Raw genomic sequence first — 18,240 nt, 5'->3', positions numbered from 1 at the left:
GTAGGAGTTGTAGGGCTCGGTATGGCTTGAGCATCCACCGTCCTGACTGATTGGCCCGACGAAGGCGTCGACTCAACGGGAGCAGGTTCGTCGTATTCGCCGGTTAGTGACCTATCGTTACCAATCGTTCTAGGACCAGGACCTCTAAATTCATAGCCGGCTTCTCCTAGAGCGTTGTTAGTAGACTGAACGGGCAGCTCGTACGTCAAGTCTGCCTTTGGCGTGGAGCCCTCAGATCCTTCGTCGGATGCGGTATGAATGGTTGGAATGTCAGTCTGGAGTCGGAGTTGCTGATCAGTGGAACTGAAACCATCGTTTGGAGGCATGGGGCTTCGGAAGTCTTCAGGTCGTAGTGCAGGACGCAGTCCAAGTGAGTTGTCCTCCTCCCGGTCAGACATGGCCCCGCCCTCAGCTTCGCTCGATACTTCACTTGGGGGCAGAGGCGGTAGCTCTTCGCCTTTTAGATCAGTTGATCCACGCCTGGCATGCTCGAGCAGCATCAAAGGCATAAACTCTTTGGTGCTATCCCAGGAAGTTGGTCGGGGTGGCGTACGTGGAGGCTTAAAGGCAACCGGGCTTGAAGGGCTAGACCCGATGCCCCTGAGCAGCGCCAGAGGGACAGCAGTGTTGCTATGTGACCTGTTGCGGGAGCTTGACAGGTTATTTTCTTGATTGCTTCGTTGCCGGCGATGAGTCTTTTCAAATCTCCGGTTTCGATCTTCAACCGGCGTCCCAGGGCGGCTGTCAGGCAGGCTCGGCAGCTCGTCAAGACTAACCTCTAGGGGGCTTCCCGGTTGACTTGGAGGTAGAGGGAGCAGGTCCCCGTATTGGGGATCAATCGCAATCGCTCGGGGAGCAATTACGGGGTAGAGATCTTCGTCCTCCCGGCTCGAGCCAGGGAGTTCTCGCGAGATGTTCTCCGGGTCCGAGGAGACATCGGCGGCATTTGAGCGAGTTAAGGCCGTTGCTGCGGCTGCAGCAATGCTCGCTAGGCCGGCACCCGCGCCAAGGATGCCGGCTTGCTCAAAAAAAGAATCTCCTTTTTCATTGATAACCTCGTTTTTGCCGCCGGACTTGAAGATGCCTGAGAGAAAGCCATTCTTTTTTCCGGAAGAGTCTTTGCGTTTACGCGATGAAATGGGTTTCTCGCTATTATCATTATATTGTGAAGGTTTGCTCTCCCGGCTCCTCGGCTTTCTCTCGTCATCGCGAGATTCGGAAACGACTGAGCTCACGCCACGATCGTCTATGTGGTCATCTCTCGAATAGGGCGGCGGCTCGTTGCCGTCATTTTCACGCAGGTCTTTTTCCGTGCCACTCCGGCGCTTCGGCCGTGTGCTCCTCCTGCTAGAGGTGGACAGCTCTGAAGCCACCACCGACCTTCGCATGGACCTTGGTGAACTGTCCCAATCCTCCCAGTCTTCAACACTAAACACAGTAGCCTCATCACCAGGGACCGAGATCCTAGAGAGCTCAGTAGCTTCGTCGCCAGGTACGGACAGGCCAGAACGTTCATCAAGGCGGGAAGAAATGACTGACGCCTCGTCTAGGCGGTCTCGTCGCTTCTTCTTCTTCTTTTTCTTCTTTGACTTATTAGTAGAAGCAAAGTCGGAGGCGCTGTCGTCCAATTGGGCTAGAGCTTCTGGGTTGAGAGGTGTCCTTGTCGGAGGCTGCTCAGGATCAGGTTCGTGCCTTGGTCCAGCCTCTGTTGTCTCGGGCTCCTCAGCCTGCCTGGATTGTCTCGCCTGGAGGAATTTCTCCAGCCTCTCCCTCTTGGCAATTTTGTCCTCGTCATCATCTTGAGCCTCAGGGACCGGCTCTAAGCTACGCGACTCCAATACTTCTCGTGGAGGCTGAATCTCGCCCGATTGTCGTCTCTGGAGAAATTTCTCCAGCATATTTCGTCGTTCATTATTCTGGGGAGGCGTGACTGGCCGCTCTACTACAGCGGGTGGCTCGGCTGACTCTTGCGGCTGAAAGGGTGGTTTGATCTCACCAGACTGTCGCTTCTGAAGATACTGTTCCAGCGCTTTGAGCTTCTGTTGCTTCTGAGTCTTCTCATCCTCCGACTCTTCTGTATCAGCTAACGAGAGCTCCTCTTCATCTACTACTACTCCTCTGTCTCTTGTCAGATCGGATTCTGGTACTGGTACAGGCTCCTCGGCGGATCGCTCAGGGTCGACGTGGCCCATGACCGGTGTCTCATTTGTTCCTGGGCGAGAGTCTCGGCGGCGGAAAGCCGGGTCGTCAATTACAATATTAGGATCGAACCCGCTCTCCTCCAGGCCGGCTGCCACAGTGGCTGTGAACTCGAGATCATCAGAGTAAGTCCCAGGCATCTGTTCAGGCTCAGGGCTAGCCGGCTTGGGGCCAGGAACAGGTGGTGCGCCGTTGACATCGTCATCGGCAGGCAGATCACGGCTCCGCGACGCAGTGTGCCGATCAAGCTCAGTGGTCGGTTCGGCGGTGCCAGCGGCCATCAAGGCGGCGATCTTGCCCCATTGGCTAATCTTGCTGAGACGGGGCCTGGGTTTTTCCTCCGCCTCAGCCAACTCGTTTGGGGATTCTGCACGACTACGAGATTCGGGAGATTCGACTATGAAGCGCTTTGTCGAATTTTCGCCCCAGGTGACAGACTTGCCGCTTGGTGACGATTGTGTTGCCTCGCCCTTTGGATCAGATTCTTCATCCTCAGAGGACTCAATCGATTCTGGCTCTTTTGTGATTTCTCGAGATGCAGGCACCTCCACTGGTTGCTTAAGCCCTGCTGATGTAGAATCAGGGCTGGGCACCGGGGTGGGGCGAACGATGTTCAGCAAGGGACGTTCACGCTCGCATGAAGGATCCCGAGACTTGAATGCCGAGGCATCGGTCCCAGTGGCGGCTCTGAATCGGTGGGTTTCGTGTGGGAAGATTTCATAGTCAACCTTGACATCGGCATTGGGAGGCGCGTAAGGATTGTCGTCGTCGTCATGCTCCCTGTCTTCCATGTTGGGGGGTGTGACAATGGCAAATGATTCTTCGGCTGACGGCTTCTCCCATTTGTCCACCACGGACTCGTCAGGGGACTTGCTGCGAGACCGAATCTCATCGGACGCAATCTTTCGTGCAATCACAGACTCGCGATAATATCTGTCGGCGTCCTCCTGAACAATGTCCTTTTCTGGCCTGGTTCGATCTCGAGAGCCATCATCCGAGTATTCACGGCGTTTACGCTCCCGTGACCGCTCTTCCTCAACAGCAATGGCGAAAGGGACGGTGATGGCGGCGACCGGAATAGTCGAATGCTTGGCCTCATCCAGAATAGACCGAGCATCTTTTTCCTCTTGTTCGTATTCATACCCAGCCCTAGGGTCTCTGCCCCGAGATTCACTTTGAACTCCCCTTCTCCTCTCTTCAGCTGCTCTCTCAATCTCAAACGAATCCTTTCGGCTGAGTCTGATGTCCCCGTTGCCCTGCGGTCGCAACGGCATTTGAGGAGGAGGGGGTGCAGAGGCAGGGGCAGGCGAAGGGTCGGCGAAACTGGGAACACGATTGACGGTGACGATCTCGGGTGTTGGTGGCCCGCGTGGCGTGTTGAACTGAGGAGTGTTGAAGGCATCATCGGCAACCTGGTATTGAAAAGGGTCAACAACACTGGAGTTTGGAACGGGCTGGGCTATCGTCTCAGTATTCCTGTCACCTGCCTTTGTCGCACGAGCGGGTTGCTGTGGTTGCTGCTGTTGTTGCCTCTGAGCATCGCGGAGTTGATCTTCACGTAGCTGGGCTTCACGCCTTTGCGTATCTCGCACGTGAGCGTCATAGGTAGTTTGATACTTTAGGCTCTCCTTGCGCTCGTCTGGATGAAGCTCCATCCAGGACCTGCTCTCTCTAGGCAGGTTAGACGAGTCTCTGCCATAGTCGGGCATTTGGCGGCTGGATTCTAATCGGGGAGAGTCGTCATCGTTTCGGCGGTTGTAGTATACCTCCGGATTAGCCCTCCGCCGCTCCAGTTCTTCAAAGGGTGCCTGGTCCCGCTGGAAGTAATCTTCATCTGGATCCGGGCGAGTGAGCTTTACATTATCGCGATAAATGCGGTCGTCAGTCCAAGGCCCTCTTTGATCTGCCATGAGAGTTGCTGCGGCGGCGGCTGCAGCCGCAACGCCGCCACCCAGAGTAGGGTCAAGGCTTCCGCTGTTGGATAGCTGGCGGCGATAGCTATTCCGAGAATCTCGTCTGCCGGTCTCAAAGACCTTGTTGGAGACGGGCACCATGGGAATCGGCTGCTGAAGAGGGATGGGTCCCGGGCGGGCGGAATCGGCCTGCGATCCACCGGTAGCCGGCCTGTCATTGTCGTAGAGAATGGGGCCCGAGCTAGCACCGGGATAAGATTGTCGCACGGAGCCAGAAGACGGAGGCGGTTGTTCATCTCCAAACCCGCAGGGGGTGTTGACCAGCCCACGCAATGAGTTGACTGGTCCAAAGAGGCGAGGATCTACCACAGAACTCTTCCTGCTATGATGCGTAGGCCTGGAGCTGGCAACAGAAGCGGCAACGGCCCCGGCGGCGGCTCCCGCAAACCCGGCCAAGGCGACGTTGGAGCGCGAAGAATCGCCACCGTAGGCCAGAGCAGATGTGCTGTCATCGCTCGAGGAGCTCTCGGAAGAATCGCCGTCATCGTCGGAGGCCGACTCCCAGTCCGACTCGTCAGAGGATGATTCGCGGTGCTTCTTGGATCCGGCAAGGCCTCGCTTTTTAGCTTCCTTTCTGCTCTTTCGCAGTGCACTGATGGCGGCGGCGGTGGATGCTAGTCCAGACGGCCGGGTCTTTCCCGCGGCACGCAAGTCCTCCTCGTTGGACCTCCGGGCTAAATCTGACAACTGGCGACCAATGGCAAGAATCTCCTCGTCTGTCTTATTACGCTTCCCCTCATTAAGTAGTTTAGGGGATGGCCTGGTGGCGACAGCTGCTGCTGGATATTGCTGTTGTTGCTGTTGTCGAGAGCCCGACACGGCGGAGCCCGCAACGGAGCTGCTATAGCGCGTGGACCGATCCTTTTCCTTCTTGACAAAGCCGGTGCCGTATGCCATGTCGGAATTGATGGACGAGTGGGACGAGTTGCTGCCACCGCCAAAGAAGACGCCGCGGCGCTTCTTGGTGCCGCTGCCCCTGCGGCGATGCCGCCGGCGCACTTCCGACGGAGCCTTGACAAATGTGCTGATGAAGTTTCCAAAGCGGGAGGTGGGATATACTCGCGAGATTTCCGTGTACGAGGAGGACGAGGATGATGGCGACGAGGACAGCGAGCCCGACGAGGCCCGGGACCGAGGCTGGGCTGCATCCTGCGACGGCGTCTGGCGCTGCGGCATTGGCAGCGACATCTGCTGGTACGGCTGCTGGTACGGCTGCTGGTATGGCTGCTGGTAGGGATACTGCTGCGGCGGTGAGGCAAAGGCCTGCTGCTGCAGCGGCAGTGGAGGCTGTTGTGGTTGTTGGAATTGGGATTGGAATTGGGATTGAGACTGAGACTGAGGTTGCGGTTGAGGCTGCGGCGGCAGAGGCTGATAGGGCTGCTGCTGTTGCCGTGGGCTGTCGGCGCTGTAGCTGCCCGGCATCTGCTGAGGCGTGATGCTCTTAGGGGACGAATACAGGCTCTCCTCGCGCGACTGTCGCTTCTCGCGCCTCCGCCTCCTGAAGCTCTCCGGGCTCCGGCGGCGGGGATGAGGCATCGTGGGACCTGGCTTGGCGGCTGGTCACTCTGCCAGTAACATAACACGATGGCTTTTCGTCTGTCTTGCTGCTTGTGAAGGAGTCAAAGCCCAGATTGTTTTTTTGTTTTGGTTCCAGCAAGAGCTGATGCAACTAGCACGACGCCAACCTCGCTCCCCCCAGTCGACCCGACCCGCTCCGTGGACAGGCGGTGGCTGGGGCGACGAACAACTCGAGCTGTCCAGGGCCCGGAGATGGTGGCCAGCCTGGTCGCTGTGGCTGCGGGAGGGCCAATCAGGCTGCGGCGCCATGGGCTTTAGCGGCTTGTTCAGCTGGCCAGCGACCGATCACAAGAGCTGGGCCAGACATAAAAAAGGGGGCAGCTTTGGCGATACTATCGAGATCTGGCGGCAAGACACAAGATGCAAACGCAAACGAGCTGGGGTAGCTGCCGGTGATGTTTCAGACGACGAGCTCTTGTCCAACATTTGCACAGTATCTGTCTGTCTTGTCTTGTCGGGTTCCAGCAAGGGAGAGGGAATGAAGATTGCCTGTGCTGTGCCGGGGTGGTTGTGGCACATGAGATTGAAGAAGCCGATGGACTGGACTCTTCGTATAACCCAACTAACAGATGGGAACAGCGCGCGCACGGATGCCAGCAAACGAGTGGGCGTGCAGTTAGAACTTTTTATTGACATCAAATACATTTAGTACTTCCCATGTTAGCATTAAAAAGGCGTTGGAAGTTGTTAGGCATTTCAGCAGCAAATCCCACCAAGTGTTGTGCAAATACATTGAGTACTTTCATGTGCTTATTTCTCCTTCTGCCTTACAACAAGTACAATTACTTCACAACCGGACTCTATGCCATTACGCACCGGTGGGGCCGCTCATCACAAGCGTGTCAATGCTCTCGTGGATTCTAGCTGTGATTGTGGATAGCTATCAACGGACCTCTTGTTAGTGCTGAACAGCTGCCACACGATGCTCCAGTCCTCTCCCCCCTCTCCGAACAGCTGTAGCTCCCAATACTACACGCGCACACACATACTAACCGCAAAGGCACCCGATTCATTCACTCACATCAAATCAATCCCTCCCACATGCACCAGCGCATACATCTGCTGCCTTAGCGGGTACCTCTACACTCAATCCTCGCCCCTCCCCACCAATCAAACACCCTCCAGCCGCCCGTTTTGACGCTCCCCCTCCAGGCGCTGCAGAGACACACACACAGTTGGGCGACATTTTGTCTCACTCTGTCTGACCATGGCAAACAGCAAGTCCATCGTATATCTGATACTTGACCGCTGCCCGCCCAGAAACCCCCCCCCCCCCTCCCCACTTTTCTGCCAGTTGGCACTACCCAGTACCACCTTGGCTCTGCGTCTTCTCGCCAGATCCCAAAACAGGGGTGACAAAAAAAGGGCGACAGCACCGAGAGAGAGAGAGTGGACTGGCGCCCGGACTTACCCTGCAGGGCAAATGTCATCGTGGCCCAAATCAGCGATAAGAATCGACGTTTGATGTGCCCTCCAGTCGCATTAAATGGATAATCGTGCCATTTCTCTTCTTTTTTTCTCTGTCTCACCCAACATCATCATCGCGAGACCTTGTCTCAGGCCAAAACGAGTACAGTAGACGTACCCAAAGAGTACTTCGTGCATAACAGGCACTTACACTAGAACCCACTCACACTCTCATTCATTCATCCGCACGGAAGAGCGCAAGAAATACACATGCCAACAGAAAAAAGTACCCTGTCTCTGGTCTTGCTGTTGCGAAGCGATGACGCCTTTGCTTCATGTATGCATGCATGCCTGAGCATCGAGGCCAAATCCACCATGATGGACATCTGCGTGTTTTCCCACATGCACGCCATCAAGATCTAAAGGTAGGGGATGTCGATCCTCAATGAAAATGGTGCCTTCTTATCGGTTTTACAGTACGAATTACTCGTATTTGTAGACTGTGGGTGCGACTCATCTAATCGTTTATTAGGATACCAAAACTCTCCATCCCCCCGACTCATCCCGAATAATTGCTCACAGATCATGATTACTTGTAGTGAGAGTGGAGTCTAGATGACGACTCAATTGTACAAGCATCGAATCAATTGAACAGCCCAGCTATATTATATCGAGCTATAAAACTATAAAATCCACTCTCTGGAGAACCCAACAACCCAACAGACTGGGATATGCCGTAATCAAGTCTATCAAACACCTATATAAAGGGCTGATCCCCCTCTCATAATGGCCATCATCTCTCAACTTCAATTTCACATACTCGTTGTCAAAGAAATGAGTGCCTGCAGTTTGTCCACCAGGGCAACAGGGTGGGAGAAAACACCGCCGGTCTGCTACAATAAATTTGTATGTGAAAGGCGGCAGTGATTTTTTCCCCCCAGGCAGAGTGAATCATTTTTTCCCACAGCGTTTTTAACCCCCCAAGACCTGAATAGCTAGATGAGTCCTCCATGCAGAAAATTAATTTGGCTTCTATCTCTTGCAACGACCATATTCCAGTGTCAATCCAAAGTGTTCTTTATTCCCAGTCCTTCTAGATAATCCTTCTCTTTCCACAAACCACTCCCCTTTCTTCAAGCTCCTCAATATCCTGGCACCACTCTGGTCTTCACATACAACCCATTGGCTGGCTTCACCGTCACTCCACCCCTCATATCAATCTTATCCAGGTCCATCTCCTCCTTATTCACCAGCTCAAACTCGAAACGACCAATCCAGGCCGCCAAGAGACACGCAAACTCCCCCTTGGCAAAGCTCATACCAATACAGCTGCGCGGCCCGTGGAGAAACGACAAGAAGGCATAGTTGCTCTCCGCACCGCCGCTCGCAGCCCTCTTGTTGCTCTCATCAGACAGTCCGTCAGTGGAGAGCCATCGGTCAGGGTTGAATTCGGATGCGTCTGAGCCCCAGAGTTTTGGGTCCACGTTTACGGCGAAGGGGGATACGGTGAGACGAGTGCCCTTTCGGACAGGAATGCCCTGGATGGTGGTGTCGTGAGTGGCCTCACGAATGGTGAGGGGGACGGGGCTGAAGAATCGTAGCACCTCGTTGCACACCGCGTTGAGGTACGGCATGTGATCAATGTCTAGGCTTGTAATCTTGGCGCCTGCGTCGTCCGTAGAAGGCAGCTTTTCGCGAATCTCGTTGCGCAGCCGTGTCTGCATCTCAGGCGAGCGGCAGAGGGCGTAGATGGCCCACGTCAGCGCCGTCGATGTCGTCTCATGGCCGGCGGCTAGAAAGGTCATGAGCTGGTCCACTAGGTTCTCGTCGGTGAATTGGCCGCTCTCTATCGCGACGGAGAGAATGTCCACATCCGTGCGCTCCTTGTTGGCCATCATCTTTTCCTTCTTCGCTCGGATGAGATCCCGGCACACGGACTTGATCGTCTGGGCTGCCTCGTCAATAACCTTGTTTCGCTTCAGCGGTAGTCGATAAAGCATCCAGGTGGGCACCAGAGTTCCCAGGAATACCATGATCTTGGCTGGCGGCTTTGGCTTGAACAGAAACTTGTACGTCTGGACGATGTCACTGTTGTCGTCCTGGATCGCGTGAAAGTCTCTGCCCAGGCCGGCGACGCCAATGATGTCGAGGGTGACTCTTGACGCCCACTCGCCGGCCTCGAATTCTGCCTCGCCGCGCTCACCACACTCCGCCGTCATAGCCTGGACCACCTCGCGGGACTTGTCCCAGAAGACGGGATACAGATCTTTGATGTGTCGGAACGCAAAGGCCGGCATCAAGTTGCGACGCTGGCGCTTGTGCTCGTCTCCCTCAGCCACCAGCACACCGTAACCCAAAATGCGGCCGAGAAAGGTCCTGACATTCTCGGGCTTCTGGAAAGCATAATTGTTCGTGACGAGCACCTCGGCCAGGGCCTTTGGAGAAGTAATGAGCAGACGCTCGTGGTGGAAGAACCAGTAGTAGCGGATGATGCCGTTGTTGGGCATGCTCAAAGCCCTTTTTGGCAAGTCAGCCGTCATCAGCGCCAAGCAGCAGGGATTGATTGCATGCACATGAACCTACCACTCTCTGAACGGCGCGGCAGGCTTCTCAGCCAGGATCTTCTTGCCATGGCCAAACAACCAGTGGCTGTTTGGCGCCGTGGGAAGATGCCGCAGCGGCGAAAACCAGAAGGGATACACAAACTGAGACCAGATGCCGTAGACCACAAACACCTGCGCCAGTAGCAGAACCGCCGCCGCCTGGACAAACGTCCCTCGAGACCACGCCTCCTGCTGCAAATAGGTCCATCCCGCGCCGCCAACGAGGGCTGTGGCCAGCATCAGCTTGAGCGCCATGGCCGCAGAGGCTCGGTTGCTTGGTTACGCCCTGTCTATGTAAATGTGTCTATTGGTGCCAGTCGAGAACGAAAGCGGAAGCGGAAGCGCCTAGAGGAAAGGTGTCGTCACCAAACCGAGACTTTATACTGTAGAGACCGCCAAGAACGGCAACCACCAGTGTTGGAAAGGGTTTGGAAAGAAGTAAATAAAAGTCAAAATAAATACAATCAGGAAGAATACGGGAGATGGAGTCAAAGTTATAGAATTAACAAGGTTCAACCCACACTTGGGAAGATTCCTTGCCCACTCCGGCCCCTTCTCCAGTTCGCCGAAACTCAACCAAGTGATAGAAGCTTGTTCAACGCCAGCTGCGTGGTTTGTTCGTGGTTGGTTGGATCTTGTAGCTTGACGTCTCGGGGTCTTTGATTATGTGGGAAAATTGAATAAATAGAAAGAAGATAGGTTTGGAATCAAAACAGCAACCAGAAGTATTGATTATTTAGGTACATTGATTCCAATGAAGACCCCCCTTCTCGCTCGCTCTCCCATCTGGCGTCTCCCCTAGCTCAGGAAGAAAAATGGCCTCGATGAATGCCGTTTCCGTGTCACACCCGAAGGAGCCCCAAACGGAGTTCGCAACCTAAAATGTTGAAACTCATTCTCCCCCAAATTACTAGGTAGTATTAGCCACTTAGCCGAGAGCCGCTTTTCACCACCGGGGTTCCGGCACTCCGTCCGTCCTATTTCCCTTCTCCGGAAGACCTACTGGATTTGCTAGACAAACTGTAAGCTGTGGGCGTATCAGAAGCAGGCTAATGCTAATGGAAATTTGTTTGACCAAGGAAGCTTGCAAGCTTGTAAGGCACTGCAATCCATGCAAGGGAGAGAAGCTCTCCACACCTCAAGCTTTCCAGGTTGCCAGGTTACTGCGCTGTAGCATAAACTCCGTGGCTTTCACCACCACTGCTACAGTTATCACTTACACTGCTAGTACCCCAAAATGATGGGGGGCTGACGCAGACACGTAACCCCGGGTACGGATTTCTGTTTGCAATACACATACACACTCCTCCTCTTAACTCCATGTGAAATAGCGGCGTCTCGAGCCTGAAGTCTCAAACATCCATCCGTCGGTGGTAATCGTTCACCGAACGGCATTCAACAGAACTTCGCCGTCCTCCGGCTCCGTTCCCCTCCTGGAGGATTCTCTACCAAACATCACCTACCAGCGCAGCTCGAATGAAAATGCCACACTGGTCGCGCTAAGCTACCGATTGCATCACTACGTACCGAAATAGGCAATGGGAATGGAGCTTAGGGCGCGATGTTGACATCGTACTACTACTAGCCATCCTATTAGACATTTGAAGCAGCATCCGTCCATCACATTTGTTCCGGTAAAGCAAAATTGCTACCATTTGATTCGCTGAAATTCATCGCTATGCTGCCTCGCTGACTCGTTGCTACCTATGCTCCTGAATCCTATATACAAAAAGTCATATATCCATCTATGTCCAATCGGCACAGCCCACACTCGTGTACACGCTCAAAATCGCTATCGAAACAAGAATCAATTCCCCAGAGACAAGAGTGAGCGACAAGAAACAACCAAGAAGAGAAAAAGGAGAAAGAAGTTGGGTTTAAACCAATGGATGCAGTGTTATCTTATCAACTTGGGAGCCAGCCAGCCTGTCCCACAAATACGTTCAACGGAGCCGATTCCTCAGCCCTCCTTACCATGGCCGGATTCTATTCTGCACAGTCGTCGACGCCACCGAAGTATTTGCTGCCTGGCTATGGATATCTGCGGTATTTCGAAGGTCCCCGCTGACTTCGCCATTGACACTCGGAATCGTTGAGCTTGCTTGGGTCACGTCATCTGGTTGTTGGGCATGCAAAGGTGAAAGACTTGGGTCTGACGAGTCACTGTCTGTGTTCGGTGCCATTGACAAATTATTGCCGCGTGACAATCGAAATCTACGCTGCCTGGAGGCGTCCCTTTCTTGGCCAAAGGAGGGATGTGCGCCTCGCTGTTGGGGTGCTCGAGGCAGCCACCCAGGGTGTCTCGCATTATCTCGCTGGGTTCGGACCGGCGAGGTTGCGGTTGGTGCCCTCGAAGACGCTGATGATGTGGTGTCCTCATCGTACGAGGATGAATCCGAATCGCCGTTGGCTTGGAACGGGCGCCTTTCCGAAATACCAAGCGCTTGATTTCCAAGACTCTCAGCGGTTACAAGGTTGGACATCAACCTCAAGTACATCTCTTCCGATGCTCTATAGTGAAGAGTTAACAAACGTTGAGTTCACATTGAGCAAGAGCCAGGAGAGAGGGAGACGGAGAACAATAGAAATATGAGCTCACCCAGGGGGAAGCTGATGGCGAGCACTCATCATGGCCGTAAAAAGTTGGCTCACGACGCGATCTGGGTGCTTAGGCGGCAGCTCTATCTTGTCGCGACAGTATGGACAACTGTTGGAATCCTCAAACCACCTCGCCAGGCAGTGGTTCCCAAAAACATGTTTGCATTTTGGCAGCCGCAGAGGGTCCTCATTAATTCCCTCGGGGGTTTTCACGCCGTAGTCGTTGTAGCAAATAACGCAAGCTATGCACCACGTTAGCTCTCAATGTGTCGAAACAACGGGCATTTGCAGTAATCACTTCTCTCGGTTTCGGGCAAATCTTGGATATTAACTTTCTCCAAAATGGAGCGTGTAAATCTCGAGGTCGTCTTTTCCGATGCGGGGTGGATTCTCTGCTGAGTGGTGATCCCATTGGCTGTGCCCACTACACCCTGTGACTGGCTCACTACTCGGGGTTGGTCTGATCTGTGGCCACCAGCATCATGTATGCCGTTCTCCTCCAAATCCCTACCCATATCTGCGGCCGTCAAACGGTTGTTCACAGACCGGCGTGCTCTAGAATGGCCTGATCTTCGATGCGTGTGTGGCGGGAGCTGAGATGGGTCATGATAATGTGGTGGAGTTGCAACTGTCCGTTGGTAAGCGTTGGAAGAGACAAGACTGTTATATACTTGCTGGAAAAGTATAGGAGAGAAGAAAATTTGGGAAGAAAAAGCTGGAGGGAGCCACTTACAAGGTGGTGAGAGGGGAACGCGTGAGGCTCGTGGAGGAATAGCAGACAGAGAGTGATAGCTGGGTCGGCGAACTGGAGGCATAGGCATGGGAGCGGACGGCAGAGGCGTGGATAGAGGCCCAGATAACTGGCTCATGGGATGGACTGGGTGGTGTTGTAGTGGATAGCCAAAGTGAAGCTGCGCTTCTGGTTCCAAGGTCACGGCACTCTGCCCCTGTCCTAGCTCATTTTCTGGCGTCTGTCTGGAAAACACGTTGGGCTGTACATACTGCATACCAAGAGGGTTTGGTTGAATCGGAACCGGTGGCGGACCCGGAATTTGCGGGAACCCCTCCGACCATGGCCGAGCATGCGGTGTTGACATGGGGTGAATATATGGTACATAGGGTCGATGCGCGGTGCCGGGGTTCGGAAGCCCACCAGATAGACCCATTTGATGTTGTGAGTCGAAGCTCATGGGATGTGGCCTGGGCATGGTGTACATTGGAGGGACGGAAGTCTGGTTTGGTACCCAAGGCGTAGGGTGTACTGGTGGATGACCAGGCTCGCGTCTCCAATCTAGTGGTGGTGGTGGTCCGTAATACAATTGCTCAGCACCGGGTGACTGCCCGAAGGGATTAGAGTCCATAGGTTCAACGACAAGCTGTATCCAGCTTGATGCCAACCTGTAGAGCTCAGAATCGGCAGAGGGGGGAATGGCCAAGTTCATCCAAGTATCAAGCCTCAGACGACCTGGGCTCTCTGCTGGAGATGGAATATAAGTAGTGTTTCAAGATAATATAACGCTTCTGGTATCCAGAATAAGCAATGAGGCTGCTGATAGAAACGGACGTGGTTTGAAGAAATCGATATGGCAAAGGTAGAGATATGACGTACTTCAAGGAACCTCGTCTATAAACAGATATATAAAATGTAAAATTGACCAGTATCCTTGTTGCGGTGGTCTATCAACCAGAGGGTCTGATCCAGGGTTTAATTCCGGAACCACGGACTGAGAATCTCATTAATACTTCCTCAAGATGGCGTAGGTGAAGACCCATTCAGGTTCAGGCAGGATCTCCCGGGTATAGCCTTGGAAATCCTGATATAAGACGAGTGAAGAAATTTGGTTTTTTTTTTCTTTTTTCTTTTTTTTCTTTTTTTGGGGGCGGTTGGACCGGACAAGAGGCAATAGAGAAGCTCAATAAAGCCGAGGCAGGTGTTGCAGAGACGCCAGGTGAGAGAATAAATCCAGCACAATGGAAGATGGAATAGGAATGATTATGTCCGAGTGAAAGATACCAGAATATATATTCATATACCAAAGGAATACCCTCGTCCAGCGGGATTGTTGGGAACTGTCAAGATCCAATGCACAAACCATAGGAGCCACACAGGCCCTCCCGGTGCAAAGCTTGGGCCCCGCAAAGAAAGATGTGATGATATGAGCTTGGATTGCTAGATCTGTAATGTTTATTTGGTGACAGGTAGGCTTTTGCGGCCATCCGAGCCAAATAAACTTCTCAATTCATGGGCTTTGTTGCAGAGTTGGGTTTGTTGCTGCTGCAACAAGTAACTTCTGCCACAAGTGGATCCAGTCAGTCTGGTTTGGTAATTGCCCAAGTAGGTAGGCGCCGTATGTGGCTTTGCGAAGGTGATGTATTTGTACGCCGAACCAACCGACGGGAATGTCTCCGGTCTCCGGACGAAACGTCAGACGCTGCAAGTATAGATACTTGATGTTGTCCAGAGCGAGAGAGTGATGCTAGGCGGCCAGAATGTTGGGCAGCTGCAAAAAGCGGCCTCGGATGTGCCGAGGGTTGAGATCAAGGGCGAGAACGAGGGCGAGGGCGAGGGCGAGGGCGTCGGACAGAGAAGGTGCAAGGGAGCTGGAGGTAAAGCGGAGGGAGAGGCGCCGCGGAAGGGCAGGAGGAGAAGGAGGAGGAGAAAGTAGGAAGGTCAGGAGCTGCACTGGAAAGAAAAGCAGGAGCGTAGCGTCTGTATGTACAAGCAGAGGTAAGAGCACAGGCGAGAAAGAGTACAGGCACAGACGCAGGCCTGGGAATGAGCAAGAGCGATCGCGGAAGCTGGAGCTGGGAGCTGGGAGCTGGGAGCTGGGAGCTGAGAGCTGAGACCAGGAGCAAAAAGGAAGAGCAAAAAGCAAGAGCTGGAGCTGGAGCGGGAGCAAGAACAGACGCAATGGCAAGAGCGGGAGAGCTGAGCTGAGCCGAGCCGAGCTGAGCCGGAGGTTGGGAAAAGAAGAAAGGAAAGAAGGAAAGGGAAGGGAGGAAAGGGAGGAAAGGGAGGAGGAGACACAGATAGATGGAGCTGGCAGCACGCGTGATGACAAGGAAAAGATGGGAAGTCTAAAAAGGCGCCCAGTCATGAATCGCATTGGTATGGCATGGTACGGTATGGTAAGGTATGGTAAGGCATGGTAAGGCATGGTTCTGGTCTGGTATGGTCTGGTATGGCATGGCATGGCATGGCATGGCATGGGCACTTGCGTCAAGTCATCACCACCCAGTCAGGCCGTCCCTGTTGGCCCTGCATCTGCCTCAGCGCCAGGCCGGCTCCAGTCAGGCAGAGCAGCGGCCAAATCAGCGGCAAAAGGGCGTCGGATGAGCCGCCTCTGCTGGGCTGGGCTGGGCTGGGCGAGTCACGGCTCGGCAGCCCGCAAGCACGTCTGGTCATTTTAACCATTGCGCTGGATGGCTGTCATTGTTGACTTGACAAGATTTAAAATTTGAACTACCCGGAGACGGTGCCGTTGCACCGCCGCACTGTGACGCTAGCTGCCAGAAGACACCCGACCTCTCCTCTCTCACCTCGCCATGCAGCAGTTGGGTTGCAAATCCGCAGTGCGAGCCCGTCTTGCAAAAAGCCTTGGACGACAAATACGGCCTTTTGCATGCAGCACCTTTGGCGCGGGGCGCAGAAATGCACAGCCTGTGGACCTCAGTCATGCCAACCGGCCATGGGCAAGAGGCAAAAAGCGACGACCAGCCGGCTTGAAACCTCTAGCCCGATGCAAGAGCCAAAGGGCAATTTGGGCCTCTCACCTGATAAGCTGCATTTTATTGCCTGACGCCCAAGCCGTGGAGCCAGTCTCCAGCCCTTCTTTGCAACTCCGGAAAAAAAAAACACCCAGGCCGGCTTCCCTGCAGTCACCAAGTGAGCGAGCACAAGAAACCAAGAAACCGGCAGCCAGGGCGTGGCCATCACATGAGTCGTCTCTGCCCGAGCGGCCTGCGGGAAATGAAATGGCGCCAGCCAGACGTCAATCAGCTCAAAACAATCAAAGACCCCGTCAGCTAGGGCCTCGTGATTGGGGTTCCAATATTGCGTGTGTCGCACCGTGCTCACGCCTCTTGCTCCCGTGTGGCAGCCAGTCGGGTTCAAGCTCAGGCCAGGTCGTCGCCTTTGCTGTGAGACGAACTAGATTAGCAGCAACGCCGCAGCGACGGACCAATTCTTCCCTTTCCCTCGCTTTGGCCGCTTTGGAGAATCAGCAGCAGAACAATCATGATACGAGTACCGAGGCTTCTCACAATCACTTCGCACGGTTCTTACGTATTAGTACATGTTCTATGTCTGACTACCTATGTAGGCCGTGCTGTCCATCGGAGCCCACGCATCGGGCCAGTGCCGGAGGTCCTCCGGAGACCTTCCCGATCCGGCCGTGTTGCAGCTTTTATATCTCTCCCTCACCTGGCCTCCATGCGAATGCGAATGCCGCAGCACCTACGGAGTATTTGATGCTCCCTTTGCTGCCCCTTTGCTTCTTACGTAGCCTCCTGTTGGCTTTTGGTTTGCCTGCTTGTTCTTTCCCGAGCATCCGCACTACTGTCGATGCAGCCGCTGGGGTTGGTCTCCATCATGGCTGTGAGGGGTAGTATGCTGTAGGGATGCTCTGTGATGAAATAGGAGGGGCTACGCTATGGTTTTGTGGCGAGGCAGTCGTTATTCACAATGCAGCCCCTCGATGGCTAGTACGGGCCAAGAAGTGAGGAGCTCTCTCGCCTAATGCACTGGAATCTTTCTCTAATCATTACGCGGCCAGGTGAATGCGCAAACAAGGCACCGAAAACGGCGCTCTTCGGCCCTTGGTCCATGCTACGCAATACAACTCTAAACTCCGAACTGCATTCCTCTCGGCCTTTTAGTACCGTCTTGCCGTCGTCTTTTCACATCAGCCGGATGGAATAACGGCAGCCCAACACGCCGAAACTAAAGCACAGCAGTGGCGTGCCAATGATTCCACTCCGCCGTATCCACGATGGCTCATCGACTTTCATATTTTCTTCGTATGCGGCCAGCCGTCTGACCTGTCGCCTACTTTATCTGGCGCATGTACGTACCTCGCTTGGCTCAGCTTTCTTGATTCCGTGCCGGCGTGTCTCAGCTTTTTGAAGTCTGCGGAGCAAATGCTAGTACTTTCACCACTACTGGTACCACTACCAACTTACTCCGTGCATGGGAGCGACAGGGAGAAAAAGAAAAAAAGGTCCTTTGGCCCTCTGTTGATCGACTTCCCTTTTCTCTCTCGGCTGCGTTTCCATCCGAGGCCCTGTCTCTGTCCAACCCCGAAACTGGAAACTTGAATCACAAGATCCCCGCCGCCGGCCGCACTGTTCTTTGGCCAAGCGGCTGCTGCGGTAATATCCTTTTTTTATCCCTCTGCAAATCCTTGCAGCAACAATTCCCACGCATAGATAACACCACAGTCGTCATCCATTTCTTCCGAAGGAACTTTTACAACTTCGTTCTCGCTGAGCTCATGCTGCACAGCTTTAACCGGACCGCCATAACTTTATATAGTAGGAACTGCCGCCTCCATCTCAATGGCGTCCAATGTCGTATTCAAAAGGGGACAGGTAAATCTGAACTAGATGGCTAGCTAACACCTCCAATCTCTGTGGCTATTGGAAAGCCTCTCCTTCGTTCCGACATTAGCGAAAAAGGCTCACGCCGTTTGCTGCTCTTGTGAGGCCGGTTCGATTTACTAAGTCCTGGCGCTAACATGTATTTTACTGAAAGCCTGCCCAACTTGCCCCGAACAAAAATGTGCACATTGGGTTTGAGCTTGGATTGACATTTGTGCCCCCTCCCACTGCGCCCGAGTCTGCGACGTAATACTCCGTTCTCTTTTTCTTTTTTAACTCTAATC

At 53.8% G+C, this 18,240-nt stretch overlaps 2 protein-coding genes across 2 annotated transcripts; both read right to left on the bottom strand.

The window, feature by feature from the left end:
- Positions 1 to 8,299: 8,299 nt before the first annotated feature.
- On the bottom strand, positions 8,300 to 10,000 carry TRIVIDRAFT_160585 (uncharacterized protein; the record flags this gene model as incomplete). Its single annotated transcript, XM_014096277.1, has 2 exons — positions 8,300 to 9,674; positions 9,741 to 10,000. 2 exons carry the CDS (start codon positions 9,998 to 10,000, stop codon positions 8,300 to 8,302), a joined length of 1,635 nt encoding a protein of 544 aa, XP_013951752.1.
- A 1,407-nt stretch (positions 10,001 to 11,407) lies between these two features.
- TRIVIDRAFT_231875 (uncharacterized protein) lies at positions 11,408 to 13,566 on the bottom strand (the record flags this gene model as incomplete). Its single annotated transcript, XM_014096276.1, has 4 exons — positions 11,408 to 12,271; positions 12,360 to 12,600; positions 12,657 to 12,986; positions 13,092 to 13,566. 4 exons carry the CDS (start codon positions 13,564 to 13,566, stop codon positions 11,731 to 11,733), a joined length of 1,587 nt encoding a protein of 528 aa, XP_013951751.1.
- Positions 13,567 to 18,240: the final 4,674 nt, after the last annotated feature.

Source organism: Trichoderma virens (assembly GCF_000170995.1).
Source record: "Trichoderma virens Gv29-8 chromosome Unknown TRIVIscaffold_88, whole genome shotgun sequence".
In the NCBI taxonomy this organism is placed as follows: domain Eukaryota; kingdom Fungi; phylum Ascomycota; class Sordariomycetes; order Hypocreales; family Hypocreaceae; genus Trichoderma; species Trichoderma virens.
This window is presented reverse-complemented; position numbering and strand designations above follow the sequence as displayed.